General features: G+C 45.0%; 2 protein-coding genes across 5 annotated transcripts in view; one reads left to right on the forward strand and one right to left on the reverse strand.

Annotated features, from left to right (window-relative positions):
• The window catches only part of ATP5MD (ATP synthase membrane subunit DAPIT), a 7162-nt gene extending 2273 nt beyond the window's left edge, over positions 1-4889 (reverse strand). Inside the window, exons 1-4 of one of the 3 annotated variants that reach the window (XM_025396656.1) lie at positions 4782-4887; positions 2670-2865; positions 836-931; positions 656-748 (exon numbers count right to left, since the gene is read on the reverse strand). In XM_025396656.1, the coding sequence (XP_025252441.1) occupies positions 659-748; positions 836-922 (177 nt within the window). In that variant the 5' untranslated portion in view covers positions 923-931; positions 2670-2865; positions 4782-4887 and the 3' untranslated portion in view covers positions 656-658. Of the gene's footprint in view, positions 1-655; positions 749-835; positions 932-2669; positions 2866-4143; positions 4430-4781 lie in introns of all 3 variants that reach the window. The other 2 variants (XM_025396657.1, XM_025396655.1) reach the window with 2 other exon arrangements.
• A 126-nt stretch (positions 4890-5015) lies between these two features.
• The window catches only part of PDCD11 (programmed cell death 11), a 52365-nt gene continuing 39412 nt past the window's right edge, over positions 5016-17968 (forward strand). For both annotated transcript variants that reach the window (XM_025397153.1, XM_025397154.1), the window contains exons 1-7: positions 5016-5103; positions 7058-7170; positions 9037-9168; positions 11748-11915; positions 13644-13805; positions 16373-16496; positions 17007-17188. In XM_025397153.1, the coding sequence (XP_025252938.1) occupies positions 7069-7170; positions 9037-9168; positions 11748-11915; positions 13644-13805; positions 16373-16496; positions 17007-17188 (870 nt within the window). In that variant the 5' untranslated portion in view covers positions 5016-5103; positions 7058-7068. The remainder of the gene's footprint in view (positions 5104-7057; positions 7171-9036; positions 9169-11747; positions 11916-13643; positions 13806-16372; positions 16497-17006; positions 17189-17968) is intronic.

A 17968-nucleotide genomic window follows, 5' to 3' on the forward strand; every position in this document is an offset into this window, starting at 1 on the left:
GAAATATTTGCAACTGATATAAAAGGTTGGTTAACGATTACATAAAGAGCTTCCAAGTCTGCAACCTCTGCCTCTTGGGCTCAAGATATTCTCCTGCCGCAGCCTCCCGAGTAGCTGGGATTACAGGCGTCTGCCACCACACCCGGCTGATTTCTGTATTTTTAGTAGAGATGGGGTTTCACCATGTTGGCCAGGCTGGTCTCAAACTCCTGACCTCAGGTGATCCGCCTGCCTCGGCCTCCCATTGTGCTGGGATTATAGGCACAAGCCACTGCCCCTAGCCTCTTTTTTTTTTGAGACAGGTCTTGCTCTTTTGCCCAAGCTGGAATGCAATGGCGTGTTCTCAGCAAACTGTAACCTTTGCCTCCTGGACTAAAGCAGTTCTCCCACCCTGGCTAATTTTTGTTTTGGTAGAGATGGGGTTTCATCATGTTGCCCAGGCTGGTCTTGAACTCCTGGGCTCAAGTCATCTGCCTGCCTTGACCTGCCAAAGTGCTGGGATTACAGGTATGAGCCACTATACTAGGCCTCTTTTTTTTCTTGTATGCTATAAATTTTGCAAAATGACAGTGGTTTATTTTTATAGTAAATGTTGGGGAAAAATCCTAACATCAAAATGGCTTAAGTTATAAAGGTTTAAATGTCAACTTCTTACCATTTATGTTGCTTTCACAGCTGGAGTTTTTTTGGACCTTAACTTGAAATATAAGACAATCAAAGCAATGCTTCCATATGTGGCCAGTACACACTGAGAAAGAAAGAAAAAAGTAAACAAGACTTGTTGCATCTATATTATTTTAAAATATAACTGCTTAAAGTTATCATTAATACTTACATTCCTTCTACCTGTGAGAGTATAAGAGTTGAAATATTTTTTAATACCAGTGAACTGGTATTGCGCATCATTTTCTGGACCTGCCATGATTTCAATCTTTTAAAAAAAGAAAGAAAGCAACAATAAATTGGTTTGGATGTAATTTAAAAGTAAATAAATTTTGTCTTGTTTTAGTCTAAAAACTCAAGGTCACTGCATATAAATACTGTAAATATTTATCTATATCTCACCCAACACAGCAGTAGCAAAGATGGTGGAAAAAGCCTTCCTGATAAGCTTTTGGAAGTAGGATTTTACCTTGATTGCTATTTCATGAACACCTCAGAATACATAAAATCACTCAGCATAAGAGGAGAACACAATAGCCCCTGCTAAGTTCATTCTCTGACCCAATACAGCTTAATGTTTTCATTCCTGGCTCCATCACACCACAGTACGTTGAATTAATCCATTTTAAGGCTACTCGAAAATTGGAGCTGCTATTTTTCAAACGTTCTCAACGGGTGATCATCAACAACTCAACTACAAGCCCTACTTTTACAATTTTTCTTGTTATAAGTAATTTAGGACCTCCATGGGACGGGAGAAGGGATCATTTACTAAATGGAGTTGATAATAGCTACTGGTGGTAGTAAGGAAGCTGGAATCCTTGCACCACCACCAAAATAGATAAAAGATTTAAATGTAAATAGTGAAACCAGAAAGTCCTGGAAGAAAACATGGGGAAATATTTAAGTCATCTCAGGGAAGGGAAAATATTAAGAAAAAAAAAGCCAAAAACAAAAAGACAAAACATAAAAGGATAACCAACCTATTAGTCAAAGAAATGTCAAATGAGACCAATATTTAATCAAATGAGCAAAGATAAAATTATGGTAAGTAGTAGTATTAAGTACATGAGAAAACAATAATTCTCTCTCTGTTGCTTGGAGTATAAACTGGTACAACTGGCCGGGCGCAGTGGCTCACGCCTGTAATCCCAGCACTTTGGGAGGCCGAGGCGGGCAGATCATGAGATCAGGAGATCGAGACCATCCTGGCTAACACGGTGTAACCCTGTCTCTACTAAAAATACAAAAAATTAACCGGGCGTGGTGGCAGGCACCGCTAGTCCTGGCTACTCGGGAGGCTGAGGCAGGAGAATGGTGTGAACCCGGGAGGCAAAGGTTGCAGTGAGCCGAGATCGCGCCACTGCACTCCAGCCTGGGCGACAGAGCGAGACTCCGTCTCAAAAAAATAAAAAAATAAACTGGTACAACCTTCAGAAAGTCCAATTTGGCAGTATCTATCGAATTATAAAATGAGTGTACCCTTCCATCTAGCTGCTTTTTTTCTCCAGGAATTTCAATATTACCGTTATTGAAATATTACAAAGTGGAAACACATTGTGTGGTTCAAAGATGGTCAATGAAATATTGTTTATGAAAATCTTAAAAGTCTATTTATAGAAGACTCATTAAAAAATGGTTTCCATTAAACGACACAAAATATGCACAGATCTTTGTGTACCGACATGGGAAGATGTCCCAAGTAACATTAAATGTTGTAAGAAAAATCTTATTTCTGGATATTATAAAGCACGTCAATGGTTCTCTGATTCTTGTCCCTAGACCAGCAGCATTAGCATCACTGGAAACTTGTTAGTGCACATTCTTAGGCCCTACCTATTGAATCAGAAACTCTGGGCCCAGGAATCTATTTTAATAAGGCTTCTAGATAATCCTGAAGCATGCTAAAGTTTGAAAAATACTGCAGTAAATGAAATAGAAAAACAAATAGTGTATTAAAAAAACTCTGGAAGAATATATAGCAAAGGCGGCTTAATCTATAGTACCTGTGTATTTTACAAAGGCATGAATTTCTTTTATAGACAAGATATATTCGAAAGGTCACCAGAACAAGAGCTGAAAATTCGTATGCATGACCGCCTATCTACCACGACCGACGCCACGCCGAGTCGATTGGCAACACAGACGAGCCGGTCGAGGTCCGGTCGAGATTGGTAGGCAGTGACAGTGACTCAGCTGGGTCTTGATGAAATGGAAGAGGGAGATATCTGTGAGGGAGTCATTGCTATGGAAACTGGAACTCCCCCATTCAAAGGCTTTCAGAGGCATTCTTGTGTAAAGAATTGGCAATGAAAATTTGAGAAAAATGACCTTAATTTTCAAGTTTCAAGAAGGTTCTTGGAGCAATGAAGGAAATCCAAACTTCCTTAGGCCTCTTCAGAGACCTTGGCCAGTCTAGCCCAAGTTAGGAAAATCTCCATTAAAAGTAACTTTATACACTTGATCTTAGCCAACAGAAGCGATAAAAGCAACTTTGTAATGTAGCTATCAACTGTTTCACTTTACTAAACTTACTAAAGACTTACTCCCCCCCCTCCCACCATTCATTTCTTAGGGTGTGAAGTAGGTTTTTAGGAGAAACGCTACAGAAAACAAGGGCTTAACTTTGACCATTAACTGAAAACCTCCACTACATTACATCTAACGAAACTTTTTAGGAGAATATGCCTAGCAATACTAAGGTGCTTTAAATTTCCTTTACACATAATATGGGAGGAAGGCTGATGTTTTGTGATATCCCACAGAAGACTAATTCTGACTGCAGGGAAGTGCATGGTTCAAGAACTGAAATCAATCACTTAAGTTAGTCTGGGTCTTAAAGGAGGAGGACTCTTGAGAGGCTCAAATGGAGGGTGAAATGGGGAACGGGGTTGTTGCTGGTGAGAATGATGGAGTAAGGTCGAAAAATTTGGTTCTGCATTCTTCAGCATGCGGCAGGTTACTTTAGGGCAAACATAAAGGAACCCTTATGTTTACAGTGCCCTTTGTAAGACTCCTAGTTGTGATTTAATGTTGTTAAATGGTGGTCTGTTTTAATTAAGCTGCTAACAGCTCTTCTTGAGACAAGGTCTTGCTCTGTTGTCCAGGCTGGAGTGCAGTGGCATGATCTCGGCTCACTGCAATCTCCGCTTCCCGGAGTCAAGCGATTCTCCCGCCTCAGCCTCCCGAGTCGCTGGAACTACAGGCGCGCGCCACCACGCCCGGCTACTTTTTGTACTGTTGGTAGGGACGGGGTTTCACCATATTACTCAGGCTGGTCTCGAACTCTGGACCTCAGGTGATCTGCCTGCCTCGGCCTCCCAAAGTGCTGAGATTACAGGCGTGAGCCACCGCTAATCCTTCCGTGCCTCTCTCCATCTGTGAGATGGGCACTTTATTAAAGGTTCAAAGTGACCAGTAGCTCTTGTTACTTTCTCTATTCCTCGATATTACTATTTTCCTTTCTAACTTAACACCTACCTGGAATGGTGAGATCACGAGGTAAGGAAGGCAAAGATGAGTGACAACCACTCACGTAACAGAAGCAGTCTCTTGCACTCAAGGAGTTTACAGCTCTCTGTTCTGGCTACCTCTTAGGAAAGGCCTTCCCACTGACAGTCTACAGACTGAAATCTAACCTTTTTACAGCGGGCCTGGCGAACTGTAGGGGCTAGGCCACATTCACTCGCTTTGAAAAAGGCTGCAGTGTAGCTAAAGGAGGCCCGGCTGGCCAGCTTCCTAAGCACAGCTCGGTGGGAACAAACAGCTATGTGCATACAGAAGAAAAGAGGTTAATTCGGCCGGTGATGGGGGTCAGAAGCCCTAGTCCTCGTCCAATATTACGTCACTGGGTGACCTCGGGGGACGCTTCGCGGAGGGCCTCATTTTTCTCCACTGGCGAATGCAATTAAGGGTCTTCGGAAACTGTGGGAGCCCTTGGGCGCACCTATGCACCTCACCTCCAGGCTTCTCACCCGCTGGCCGCCCCCTTGCGCCCCTAGTTTTTTCTAGCTCCTTTCCCATTCCGCACCGTTTCTCTCCTCGAAAACTAAGACCTCGAGGTGTTCCTCGGACAGAAACGGCGGGCGGTCCAAGCCCAGCCTCCCCTCTTCACCCACCTGACAAAGCCAAAAATTCCGCAGCTGGTGTCCTTCAACAAAAGTAATCACCTCTCTCCCCGGCCGGAAGAAGCCGCCTCCCCCGCACGCGTTTAGCCGGCCACCGCGATTCGGCCTTCTGCGATGATTGGCTACGGCTCCAAGTCCCGCCCTTCCGATTCCTTTCTCTAGGTCACCTCCGCAACATGGCAACGGAAGTAGGGTGTTGAGCCCGCCCACACTTCCGGAAGAATTGCTCTGGAGCGTAGGTATCCTGGTCTCCACGTGTGTGAGTACCGTGGTTCGAGCTCAGTGCTAGCGGGGTGCTGACGCCGCGGGGCGGGTGAGTAAAGGGAGAGGCGAAAAAGGAGGAAACCTCATGGCTGTCAGGTCTTTCCCAGGCCTGGGTCCCTGCCAGGTACCGGCTAGATGAGTGTGGTTCGGCCACCGTAGCCCCGCTTCGAAGCCGGCTCTGTGCTAGCAGCCCCTGTAACTCCAGGCTTTGTGTTCCGAAAGTAGCCTAAGTATCTTAGGTGCCCCTGGATCTCCTTACTTTTTGGAGCCTCAGTTTCCCTTTGTTTGAAAGGAAATTAAGGGTGAAATTCCCAGCAAACCAAACCCCCTGAACTTTCCTGTTTCTTTGATACCCATCCCTGATTCCATATCCTTGGCCCCACCCGGTCATCACTTCTCTAGTCTTAAGCCCTTCTAGATTCTTATTGCCAAGTGTCTGTCAAAACTAACCTCTCCTGTCTTCTGTTTTCACACCCAGTTCTGGTTCTCCTGGTTTCTCTACTGTCCTGCACTTGAATCCTTTCTTTTTCTTTTTTTTTTTTTTTTTTTTAAATCACTGAGATAACAGGAAACAATGCATTTGAATCCTTCTACCGAATTTACTTGCCTTCAGTACTGTCCCTCTTCATGTCCAATCTGTAGTCTGCAGTATATTTTTCTTGCTTATTGTTCTGTCGCTTTCCCTGCTTAAGTCTCTGACTTGCCAAAGTAAACTACCCATATCTAATTCAAGGTCTTCCACAAAAAAGCCCAACTTCTCCTTTAATGTTTTGAAACGGAGTCTTGCCTTGTCCCCCAGGTTGGAGTGCAGTGGCATGAGCTGAGCTCAATGCAACCTCCGCCTCCCAGCCTCAAGCAATTCTCCCGCTTCAGCCTCCCGAGTAGCTGGGCTAATTTTTGCATTTTTGGTAGAGACGGGGTTTCGCCGAGTTGACTATACTGGTCTCAAACTCCTGACATCAGATGATCTGCCCGCCTCAGGCTCCTGAAGTGCTGGCATTACAGGTGTGAGCCATGGTGCCCAGCCTCCTTTAAAATTTAACTTCAGTTTTTATGCTTTAATCTCCCAGTGGTCTAGCTGAATAATTCTTCAGAGACAACAGCAAGCCTTTGAGCAGTTGTTTGATAGGGAAATTGCTGGTGTTTATTGAAATAATAGGCTTTTCCCATCCATGTCTTTTCTCACATTCCCTTCTACCTGTCAAACTTCTGTTCATCTTTTACCCTTCAGCAAAAAGGATCTTCTTTTTTTTTCTTTTTTTTTTGAGACGGCATCTTGCTCTGTTGCCCAGGCTGGAGTGCAGTGGCCCGATCTTGGCTCACTGCAAGCTCCGCCTCCCGGGTTCATGCCATTCTCCTGCCTCAGCCTCCCGAGTAGCTGGGACTACAGGCGCCCGCCACCTTGCCCGACTAGTTTTTTGTATGTTTTAGTAGAGACGGGGTTTCACCGTGTTAGCCAGGATGGTCTCGATCTCCTGACCTCGTGATCCTCCCGTCTCGGCCTCCCAAAGTGCTGGGATTACAGGCTTGAGCCACTGCACCGGCCTAGGATCTTCTTTATGAAGCTTGCCTCCTTTACTGAAGCCTTATCCCTTCCTACATCTTTGTGATCATTTATAATCCAATTTACATTTTAAGTTACTTACATAATTGTTTTATCTTCAAAAAGTGCTTGTTCTTTGAAGGCAGAGAATTATATATTCATCTATAGAGCTACAGTGTATCTCTGACTTAACTGTAGCTGCTTAGTGAGTATTTGCTACATTGAATCTATAACTTACTTTTCTGGAAGAAGGTGGGTGGACTTGTGGTTTTGAAGCAGAGACCTTTGGAAAGATGAAGTATGGATTATCCCGGGCCTGACATCTAAACCATCTATATTGTAGTTCTGAATGTTGTCTAGCATATTGCTGGAACAGTCTGTCTCTTGCCTTGTTGATCACACCTTTCTGAAATCTGCTATGAAGACAACATGTCACCATTATCTTTTGCATTGTTTTTAGGAGACCCAAACATGGCAGCCCTGGAGGAAAGCTTCCCCCGAGGAGGTACAAGAAAGATCCACAAACCAGAGAAAGCTTTCCAGCAGTCAGTTGAACAAGACAACTTATTTGATGTAAGTAGTATGCTTGTTTGGTGACACTCACTGGAAACTTTTACTCCAGGGTCTTGTGAAAAATGAGCCTTATTTGAGAATGTGTTATTTTCCAGAATTTTTTTTTTGCGTTGAAGTCTGTGTCTATAAATTTAATTTGTTTAGAGAGGCCATACCACCACGATCCTGTATCTTTTGAAACTTGGCATTTAGTATTAGAGTTTAAAGTACAGTTGTTAGCTGGGTGTAGTGGCTCATGCCTGTAATCCCAGCAGTTTGGGAAGCCGAGGCAGGCGGATTACTTGAGGCTAGGAATTCAATACTAGCCTGGCCAACATGGTGAAACCCTGTCTATACTAATACCAAAACTTGCTGGGCATGGTGGTATACCTGTAGTCCTAGCTACTTGGGAGGCTGAGGCATGCGAATTGCTTGAAATGACAAGGTGGAGGTTGCAGTGACCCAATATTGTGCCACTGCTCTCCTGCCTGGGTGAGAGAGCGAGACTCTGTCTCAAAAAACACACAAACAAAATAAAGTGCTACAGTTTCTTGTTCTTAGGCTCTCTTTGCTATGTGCCATGTTGATGAAGGATGGAGAGGAAGCAGTTTTTTTTTTTTTTTGAAACGGAGTCTCACTCTGTTGCCCATGCTGAAGTACAGTGGCGTGAGTAGCTGGGATTACAGGTGCCTGCTACCATACCTGGCCAATTTTTGTATTTTTGTTAGAGACAGGGTTTCACAATGTTAGCCTGACTGGTCTGAAACTCCTGACCTCAGATGATCCGCCCACCTTGACCTCTCAAAGTGCTGGGATGACAGGTGTGAGCCGCTGCGCCCAGCCGATGTTTTTCTTGTTTTTGTTTTTGTTGTTTAAAGAGATGGGGAGGGATGATGTTTCACTCTGTTACCCAGGCTGGACTTAAACTCCTGGGCTCAGTCGATCCTTCCTCCTTAGCCTCCTGAGTAGCTGGAACAGCAGGCATGTTCCACTGTGCCTGACTGATCATTGCATTTTTACATGGGTTCCACATGTAATGGTCAGAATTTACATTAGACTTCACAGTCTCACCTAGACTAGACTGTGCTCCAAATGCTTGGGGAAAGGGAACTAACATTTGAGTGTGTGGCTTTAGGTCTATATTACATAATATAATTTCAACTGTGCTGTAAAGCAGCAATTGCAATTCCATGATGAGGAACAGTGTCTTGCTCTGTCGCCCAGGCTGGAGTGCAGTGTTGTGATCTCAGCTCACTGCAACCTCCGCTTCCTGGGTTCAAACGATTCTCCTGCATCAGCCTCCGGAGTACCTGGGACTATAGGTGTGTGCTGCCATGCCCGGCTAAATTTTTTTGTATTTTTAGTGTAAAAAAATACAGCCTGTTGGCCAGGCTGGTCTTTAACTCCTAGTCTCAAGTGATCAGCCCGCCTTGGCCTCCCAGAGTGCTGGGATTACAGTCAGGAGCCACTGTGCCTGGACTTTATATAATTTAGCTGAAACCACATAGCTTGTTATGGTTGAAAAGATGAGAGTTTAACTTGGGTCTGTGTAACTCCAGTGTCCATTTTCATGCACTCTTCTACATTGCTTCTCAAACTGAGGAACCCCAGTGTTCATCCCAGTCAAGAGAGGAAGAACACAAGAGAGAAGAGACTTTGGGAACATGAAGGAGGCTTCTCAGACCTTGGGCAGAGGGAGCATTGGCAGCTCTTTTTTTTTTTTTTTTTTTTTTAAACAAGAATTAAAGGAACACTTGGGAGTGGGATGGAGTAGGGTGGAGTGAAGGAGTAACAAAGCAAGGTGAGTGATTACCTGAAATAGGAGGGAAAAGTCAGATTGCTTCTTACTCTTTTGGGTCTTTGTGGGTTCCCCCTACCCGCTTCTAGATTTCTACTGAAGAGGGATCCACCAAAAGAAAAAAGAGCCAGAAGGGGCCAGCAAAAACAAAAAAGTTGAAAATCGAAAAGAGAGAAAGCAGCAAGTCCGCAAGAGAGAAGTTTGAAATCCTTAGTGTTGAGGTTTGTTAAAGTTGGTTTTCATTTAAACAATTGACCTTGGTTGCTTAAGTTTGTGTATGTTCTTTCTCTCTTCTTCCCTTCTTTTTTCCCTTAATTCCATTTTCCCCTTAATATATTATACTTCGTGTGTGTGTATAGAGATTCTTGCAATTTATGATAAGGACTGAGCATGATTTCATTCTGTTGCTAACCGATGCTAGGAATCTTTTTTTTTTTCCTTTGTATTTATTTATTATTTTCCAGAGACAGGCCTGACTCTCTTGCTCAGGCTGGAATGCAGTGGCATGATCAGAGCTCACTTTAGCCTTGAACTCCTGGGCTCAAGCAATCTTCCTGCCTCAGCTTCACCTGAGCAATTGGGACTACTGCAAGTGTGTGTCACCTTGCCCAGCTAAGTTTTAAATTTTTTGTGGGGCTTGGATCTTGCTCTTTTGCCTAGGTTGGTCTTGAACTCCTGTGCTCAAGCAGTCCTCCTGCCTCAGCCTCCCAAAGTGTTGGGATTATAGACATGAGCTACCCACCATGCCTGCCCCCTTTTTTTCCTTTAGAACTGCTGTGGGCTTGTGTCCTCACAGGACTTGTGTTGTCATATATTCAGAGGTTAGAATGGACAGTAACTTTAGCAGTTATTCTAATCCTATCCATTCATTTCATATATGTGAATCCCATCTCCAAGAATTGAAGTGGTCTGACTGTGTTCCTTACATTTTTATTTTTTTATTTTTAAATTATTTTATTTAATTAATTAATTTATTTTGAGACAGAGTCTCGCTCTGTTGCCCAGGCTGGAGTGCAGTGGTGTGATCTCGGCTCCCTGCAACCTTTGCCTACCAGGTTCAAGTCATTTTCCTGCCTCAGCCTCCTGAGTAGCTGGGATTACAGGTACACGCCACCACGCCCGGCTAATTTTTGTATTTTTAATAGAGACGGGGTTTCACCATGTTGGTCAGGCTGGTCTGGAACTCCTGACCTCGTGATCCACCCGCCTTGGCCTCCCAAAGTGCTGGAATTACAGGCGTGAGCCACTGCGCCCAGCCTTCTTACATTTTTAGATGATAACACCAATATATGTTAGCTTTAAAAAAAAAAGAAGTTAAATAACTTTGAAGGGGAACATTCAGATTTGAAGGGGAACTTTGAAGTGGAACATTCAGATTCAGAGTCAGTATTTTGTCCTATATGATACTTTAAAAAAAATTGTTAGACTTGGTGCCAACATTAGAAAACTAAAAATTTTTTTTATTTGAGATGGAGTCTCGCACTGTCGCCCAGGCTGGAGTGCAGTGGCGCCTTCTCTGCTCTGCTCACTGCAAGCTCCGCTTCCCAGGTTCACGCCATTCTCCTGCCTCAGCCTCCCGAGTAGCTGGGACTACAGGCGGCCGCCACCACACACGGCTAAGTTTTTGTATTTTTGGTAGAGACAGGGCTTCACCACGTTAGCCAGGATGGTCTCAATCTCCTGACCTCGTGTTCTGCCTGCCTTGGCCTCCTAAAGTGCTGGGATTATAGGCGTGAACCACTGCACCTGGCCGAAAACTAAAATTTTTTTTACATGAAAAAAATTTTTCATGTAAGCACAAGGCCCGTATTCCCTCATGTTTGTAATGACAAGGAGCTGAGTAGTGGTTGTGCCCTTTAGACCTGGTATGGTCACTCCAGACTGCCACTGTCTCCACTAGCTAGCTGGCTTCCTTCATTGTGTTGTCTGCCAGGCATTTGAATTTGGGTTGCTCAGAATAAGGTAAAAGGCAAAGGTGTCCTCCAGTATCCCAGTGCTGTTAACACTGTTGTATAATCTAGACCTTTCACAGTGCTCGGTCAGATATTTGAGAAGTTCACTGATATGTCCACATGTGTATTTCTTTTCACTTATAAAATTCCTGTAGGTTTTTATTTATTTATTGTTATTTTTTATTTTCGAGACAGAGTTTCACTCTTGTTGCCCAGGCTGGAGTGCAGTGGCGTGATCTCAGTTCATTGCAACCGCTGCCTCCCAGGTTCAACTGATTCTCTTGCCTCAGCCTCCCGAGTAGTTGGAATTACAGGCATCTGCCACCATGCCTGGCTAATTTTTGTATTTTTTAGTAGAGACGGAGTTTTGCCGTGTTGGCCAGGCTGCTCTCGAACTCCTGACCTCAGGTAATCCACCCACTTCGGCCTCCCAAAGTTTCGGGATTACAGGCGTGAGCCACCGTGCCCGGCCTATTTTTTATCTTTTTTTTTTTTGAGATAGGGTGTCACTTTGTTGCCAAGGCTGGAGTACAGCGGTGTGATCACGGCTCACTGCAGACTCAACCTCCTGGCTCAAGCGATCTATTCACCTCAGAGTACCTGCGACTACAGGCGTGCACCACTATGCCTGGCTAATCTTTTTTTTGTAGAAACTATGTTGCCCAGGCTGGTCTCGAACTCCTGAGCTCAGGCAGTCCTGCCTTGGCCACCCAGAGTATTGAAATTATAGGCGTAAGCCACTGTGCTTGGCCTCATAGCTTTTAAATTGAGACTAGAAGCCAGACCTTCCAATCTTTCCTGTTGTTGTTCCTGTCCTTATTGTACACATTTCACTTTTTCTCTTCTAGTCCCTGTGTGAGGGAATGCGGATTCTGGGTTGTGTAAAAGAGGTAAATGAACTGGAACTGGTGATTAGTCTCCCCAACGGCCTCCAGGGGTTTGTGCAAGTCACTGAAATCTGTGATGCCTACACCAAAAAGCTGAATGAGCAGGTGACACAAGAACAACCTCTGAAGGTAAGGGAAATCTGAATGAAGCCTGTTATTGAAAATAAGTGGAACACAAATAGATTTAAAATTACAACTTTGCCAGGTGCTAAGAAGGGAAGGTACAAGGTCCCATGAGAGTTTATTATAAAGGAATTTTTGACTAAGTTGTTGAGGAAGGGATGCTTAAGCTGAGCTCTAAAGAATGAGGGTTCCCTAGATAAAGAAGGAATGGCGCTCAGGCAGAAGCAATGTGATATATAACAGAGAGAAGGCTAGTATGTCTAGGTAAGGAGAACAAGAGAGAGTGTGATGTGAGATGGGCAGGAGATCCTGAATGGGGGCCAGGGCATATGCAGCCTTGCAGACCATTTTAAGTATTGTTTTTAAATTCTAGAATCAATGGGAAGTCCTTGAAATGTTCTCACTGGGGTCGGTGAAATGTAGCATAGCGTGTAGATTGAAGAGGCATGAGAAGTTCCTTAGAGACAAGTTAGGAGGCTCTTGTAGTCGTTCACGTCCTGAGATTGATGGTGACCTGGGTTCAGGATTTCCTGAGGACTGAGGAGGCAAAGTCATTGCTTGGTGATAGATTCAGTATGGGTGGTGGGGCAGATAGAGGTGTCAGGACTGAGTTCTAGGTTTCTGTGGTGCATGAGTTGATACTTGGTCATGACATCCTGAGATAGGAAACCCTGAAGGGGACCTGGATTGGCAGAGATGATCTTGATTTTTCAGTTTTTGAGACAGAGTCTCACTCTGTTGCCCAGGCTGGAGTGCAGTGGTATGATCTCAGCTCACTGAAACTTCCGTCTCCTGGGTTCAAGCGATTCTCCTGCCTCAGCCTTCCCAGTAGCTGGGATTACAGGTGCCTGCCACTGCACCCAGCTAATTTTTGTATTTCAGTAGAGACAGGGTTTCACCATGTTGGCCAGGCTGGTCTCGAACTCCTGACCTCAAATGATCCACCCGCCTCGGCCTCCCAGAGTGTTGGGATTATAGATGTGAGCCACCATGCCTGACCTACAATTTTTTTTTTTTTTTTTTTTTTTGAGATGGAGTTTTACTCTTTCGCCCAGGCTGGAGTGCAGTGGCATGATCTCAGCTCACTGCAGCCTCCAACTCCCAGGTTCAAGCAGTTCTCCTGCCTCAGCCTCCTGAGTAGCTGGGATTTCAGGCAAACATCACCACACCCAGCTAATTTTTGTATTTTTAGTAGAGATAGGGTTTTACCATGTTGGCCAGGCTGATCTCAAACTCCTGACCTCAGGTGATCTGCCCGCCTCGGCCTCCCAAAGTGCTGGGATTACAGGCGTGAGCCACTGCGCCCGACCCTCAAGTGCTTTTTAATGGTCATGTAAGAGATAGACTGCAAAACTGACCACTGGATTTAGCAATATGGAACTCATTGGTGGTTCTATGGGGAGATAAAGTGGTGGAGTGAGAGGGGTGGAAAGCAGATGGCAGTGAGCCAAAGAGTGAGTAAGAGATGAAGTAGAGGCAGAAAGTGTAGACAACTCTTTTGACATGTCATTTTACATGCCAGTTATGTAGAAATATTTGAAGGCCTTATGCTGAAATTCAAGACTGTGGCTAGGCCACAGACCCAACTTCCTTTGTGGATGCGGGGTTATTCCTCACCTACCTTTTGGGTTCTTTGGCGTCTGAGGATGAGAAGTCACTGAGCCAAGGCTGGGTAATGGAGTTTTGGTTCAGGAGAAGGGTGTGTATCAGGTCTTTCTCATTTGTGTTATGCAGGACCTACTTCACTTGCCTGAACTTTTCTCACCTGGAATGCTGGTAAGATGTGTGGTGAGCAGTCTGGGCATCACAGACAGGGGTAAGAAGAGTGTCAAGCTGTCTCTGAACCCCAAAAATGTCAACAGAGTGCTGAGTGCTGAGGCCCTGAAGCCTGGCATGGTAGGTATCTAGGGTCAGGGAGGAGGAGTGGGCAGTGTGCCTTCTCCCTGCCTCCTAGGGAGCATGGTCTAGGCCACCTTTTACTCTCAGCTTAACTGTTACACATAGGAGTGGGTCTTTTTCTGGAAGGAAGGTCTCTTGGGTTCTTTGGATACGTAATGGACATTGAAAACTTGAACCTAATCATTACATTGGAGAAGAGAAAAGAGAAATCAAGTCCAAATTTCTTTTGTTTTGAGTCGGAGTTTCGCTGTTGTTGCCCAGGCTGGAGAGCAAGGGTGTGATCTTGGCTCACCACAACCTCCACCTCCTGGGTTCAAGCGATTCTCCTGCCTCAGCCTCCTGAGTAGCTGGGATTACAGGCATGCGTCACCACGCCCAGGTAATTTTATATTTTTAGTAGAGACTGAGTTTCTCCGTGTTGGTCAGGCTGGTGTCGAACTCCCAACTTCGGTCTCCCAAAGTGCTGGAATTACAGGTGTGAGCCACCGTGCCTGGCTAAGCAAGTCCAAATTTCACTGGTGGCAAAGAAAAATGCCTCCTGGGGCCGGGCGCGGTGGCTCAAGCCTGTAATCCCAGCACTTTGGGAGGCCGAGACGGGAGGATCACGAGGTCAGGAGATCGAGACCATCCTGGCTAACACGGTGAAACCCCGTCTCTACTAAAAATTACAAAAAATTAGCCGGGCGAGGTGGTGGGTGCCTGTAGTCCCAGCTACTCGGGAGGCTGAGGCAGGAGAATGGCGTGAACCCGGGAGGCGGAGCTTGCAGTGAGCCGAGATCCGGCCACTGCACTCCAGCCTGGGTGACAGAACAAGACTCCGTCTCAAAAAAAAAATAAATAAATAAATAAATAAAAATAAAATAAAAAAAAAAGAAAAATGCCTCCTGGAAGCCTTAGCAGGGGACTTGGTGATGGTGAGGAGTTCCTCATAGTGCCTTACTTACTGAAACTTCCTTGCACATTCGGTCTTTTACAAAGGCTTCTGGCATTTGTACAGAATGCTTGAAAGCTGCTGTCTGAGAGCAGGTGACGGGGGAGTCAGCGAAGTTAGTCTATCAGCTGTATTAGTGGATATCTCACTACTTTATGTTCAGTCCTGTGGAGATTCAGGAGATGTTAGTCCTGGCTCAGAGCCTTCAAGTCTAGTAGGTACAAAAGGGTAAACTTACACTCATATGGATAATGTAAGTACTCTTGTAATTAAGAGGACAGAGATCAATATGATCTTTGCAATGTTGGTTAGATGCAGTAGGATTTAGGAAAGGCCTAGAAAGTTTGGTAGGATTTAGTTGGATAAAAAGGGAATAAAAGTAAGTTAAGTTGCAGGAAATTGACAAGTGTCAAGAGCCTACCATATGACAGGTGACGTTTTGGGCACTTTGATGAAATTCTCACAGCAACCCTGTGAGGCAGGTAGATACTATGCCTTATACATTTGGAAAAATGGACTCAGAAAGGTTTAAGTAACTTACCAAAGACCAAATAGCTAGTAAGTTTCAGAGCCACACTGCTTCCCTTGTAATATAAAGGAGATTGGCATTTTTTTTTTCTTTTTTTGAGATGGAGTCTTGCTTTGTTGCCCAGGCTGGAGTGCAATGGTGTGATCCTGGCTCACTGCAACCTCCACCTCCTGGGTTCAAGCAGTTCTCCTGCCTCAGCCTCTCCAGTAGCTGGGATTACAGGCGCGTACCACCACACCCGACTGATTTTTTTTATTTTTAGGAGAGACGGGGTTTCACCATGTTGTCCAGGTTGGTTTTGAACTCCTCACCTCAGGTGATCCACCCGCCTCGGCCTCCCAAAGTGCTGGGATTACCGGCATGAGCCACCACGCCCTGCCAGCAGTATTTTTTTAATGTGTTGGAGGTGCTCAGAAGAGACATACTATGACAGTTAGAAGGGTAGTACTGGATTCTCTCAGTAGTCCTGGTTCTGGGAGCGCCCTTGCAGGGTCGAGCAGTTCATCTCTCTTTGCATAACGTAAAAGTCTGCTATCTTTTTTTATGAAGGACAATCTCACTCTGTTGCCCAGGCTGGAGTGCAGTGGCATGATCTCTTCTCACTGCAACCTCCATCTCCTGGGTTTAAGCAATTCTGCCTCAGCCTCCTGAGGCAGGGATTACAGGTGCCATGCCTGGCTAATGTTTGTATTTTTAATAGAGACGGGATTTCACCATGTTGGCCAGGCTGGTCTCAAACTCCTGACCTCAAGTGATCTGTCTGCCTCAGCCTTCCAAAATGCTGGGATTACAGGCGTGAGCCACCGTGCCCAGCCGAAAGTCTGCTATCTTTTGAAAGCACTCGAGGCAAGAGATTCTTCTATATTGTTCCATCATTCAGCTGTGTTAAACATTCCTCATTGCCTGGCAACCGTCAGATCCTTCAAGCCTGGGAGTATTGAATTTGATGTCTGCTGTCTAGTGGGATTGTGGCTTAAAGTTAAACGTGGGGGTGGGATAGTGGCAGAGTGGGAGCTTAGTGGCAGGAACATTCAAGTTTGAACGTTTGTTGTGTGTCCCATTACCTTTGAATTGGAACTTTGGGGACTACTTTCTCTTCCCCAGCTACTTACAGGTACTGTATCCAGCCTGGAAGACCATGGCTACCTAGTGGACATTGGTGTTGATGGGACCAGAGCTTTTCTGCCACTGCTGAAAGCCCAGGAGTACATCAGACAGAAGAACAAAGGTGAGGGCAAGAAAAGGGGCCAGTACCTGGTGGTGAGGTGGTACATGTGGGGATTATATTTAAGTGCCATTTTGATGAGTAACATGACAGAGTGGTGACCCTGAAGGTGCTGTGGCTTTGGTTAAACCAGCACTTAATCCTAGTTAATAGGAAAGGAAAGATGTATGAAGGGCCAGCGAGTGGCAGGGTCTCACTAAGATCTGATGAAACAGTGTCAGTTTTTCTCACCTGGAAGATTCCACTGCAATTTGGGCCCCCATGGCTTCTGAACCAGCAGTCTCCTGGCTTGTTGAGATGTTCATATTTTTGTATGGTAATTAAATTCCAGATCAATTAGGATAACTTCATTTCCTTCTTGTAGTTGGCGCCTTAGAGATTGGGAATGTGGGGAGTAATCGATGCTAATTGGGCAGGTAGGCCATGGGTCTCTTCAGGTATTACTTGGGCCCATGTTAAAAGTCCTTCTCATAGAGACATTTTTCCTTTTGGGGTCTGGATCTGGGCTTTCAGGTGCTAAACTAAAGGTGGGTCAATACCTGAATTGCATCGTTGAAAAGGTGAAAGGCAACGGAGGAGTTGTTAGTCTGTCTGTTGGTCACTCAGAGGTTTCTACTGCCATTGCTACTGAAGAGCAGAGCTGGACCCTTAATAACTTACTACCAGGACTGGTGGTCAAAGCTCAGGTGCAGAAGGTAAGCTGTTCATTGCTACTACTACTTTTTAAAACAAAAATAATTCTTTTTAAAATATTACATGCATATGGTCTAAAACTACTGTCTAATAAGGGTAGTCACTAGTCACTTATGCCCATTGAGCACTTCAGATGTGGCCAGTGCCACATGTTGAAATGATAATATGTTGGATATATTAGGTTAAAAAAACTATACTAAAATGTCTTTTGTTTCTTTGTAGTTTCTAAAATGTGATTGCCAGAAAACTTAAAATTACATGTGTGGCTAGCATTGTATTTCTGTTGGATGGTGCTGATCTAAAGGGTCAAATGGAATTAAAAGGTTTATAATGAAGAACTTATCCGTCATAACCCCCATCTTTAACTCTTTTAGCTTATGTTTTGAAATTTCTCTCCATATTTTTGAGTAATAAGCTTCTGCTGGTATCTCTTGATTTTTCAATCTTAGGCATTGAGTTTTAACTTTTTTCTTTTTTTTTTTTTTTTTTTTTTTTTTTGAGACGGAGTCTCGCTCTGCCGCCCAGGCTGGAGTGCAGTGGCCAGATCTCGGCTCACTGCAAGCTCCGCCTCCCGGGTTTACGCCATTCTCCTGCCTCAGCCTCCCGAGTAGCTGGGACCACAGGCGCCCGCCACCTCGCCCGGCTAGTTTTTTGTATTTTTTAGTAGAGACGGGGTTTCACCGTGTTAGCCAGGATGGTCTCGATCTCCTGACCTCGTGATCCGCCCGTCTCGGCCTCCCAAAGTGCTGGGATTACAGGCTTGAGCCACCGCGCCCGGCGAG

This window comes from Theropithecus gelada, chromosome 9, assembly GCF_003255815.1.
Source record: "Theropithecus gelada isolate Dixy chromosome 9, Tgel_1.0, whole genome shotgun sequence".
Taxonomy (NCBI): Eukaryota; Metazoa; Chordata; class Mammalia; order Primates; family Cercopithecidae; genus Theropithecus; species Theropithecus gelada.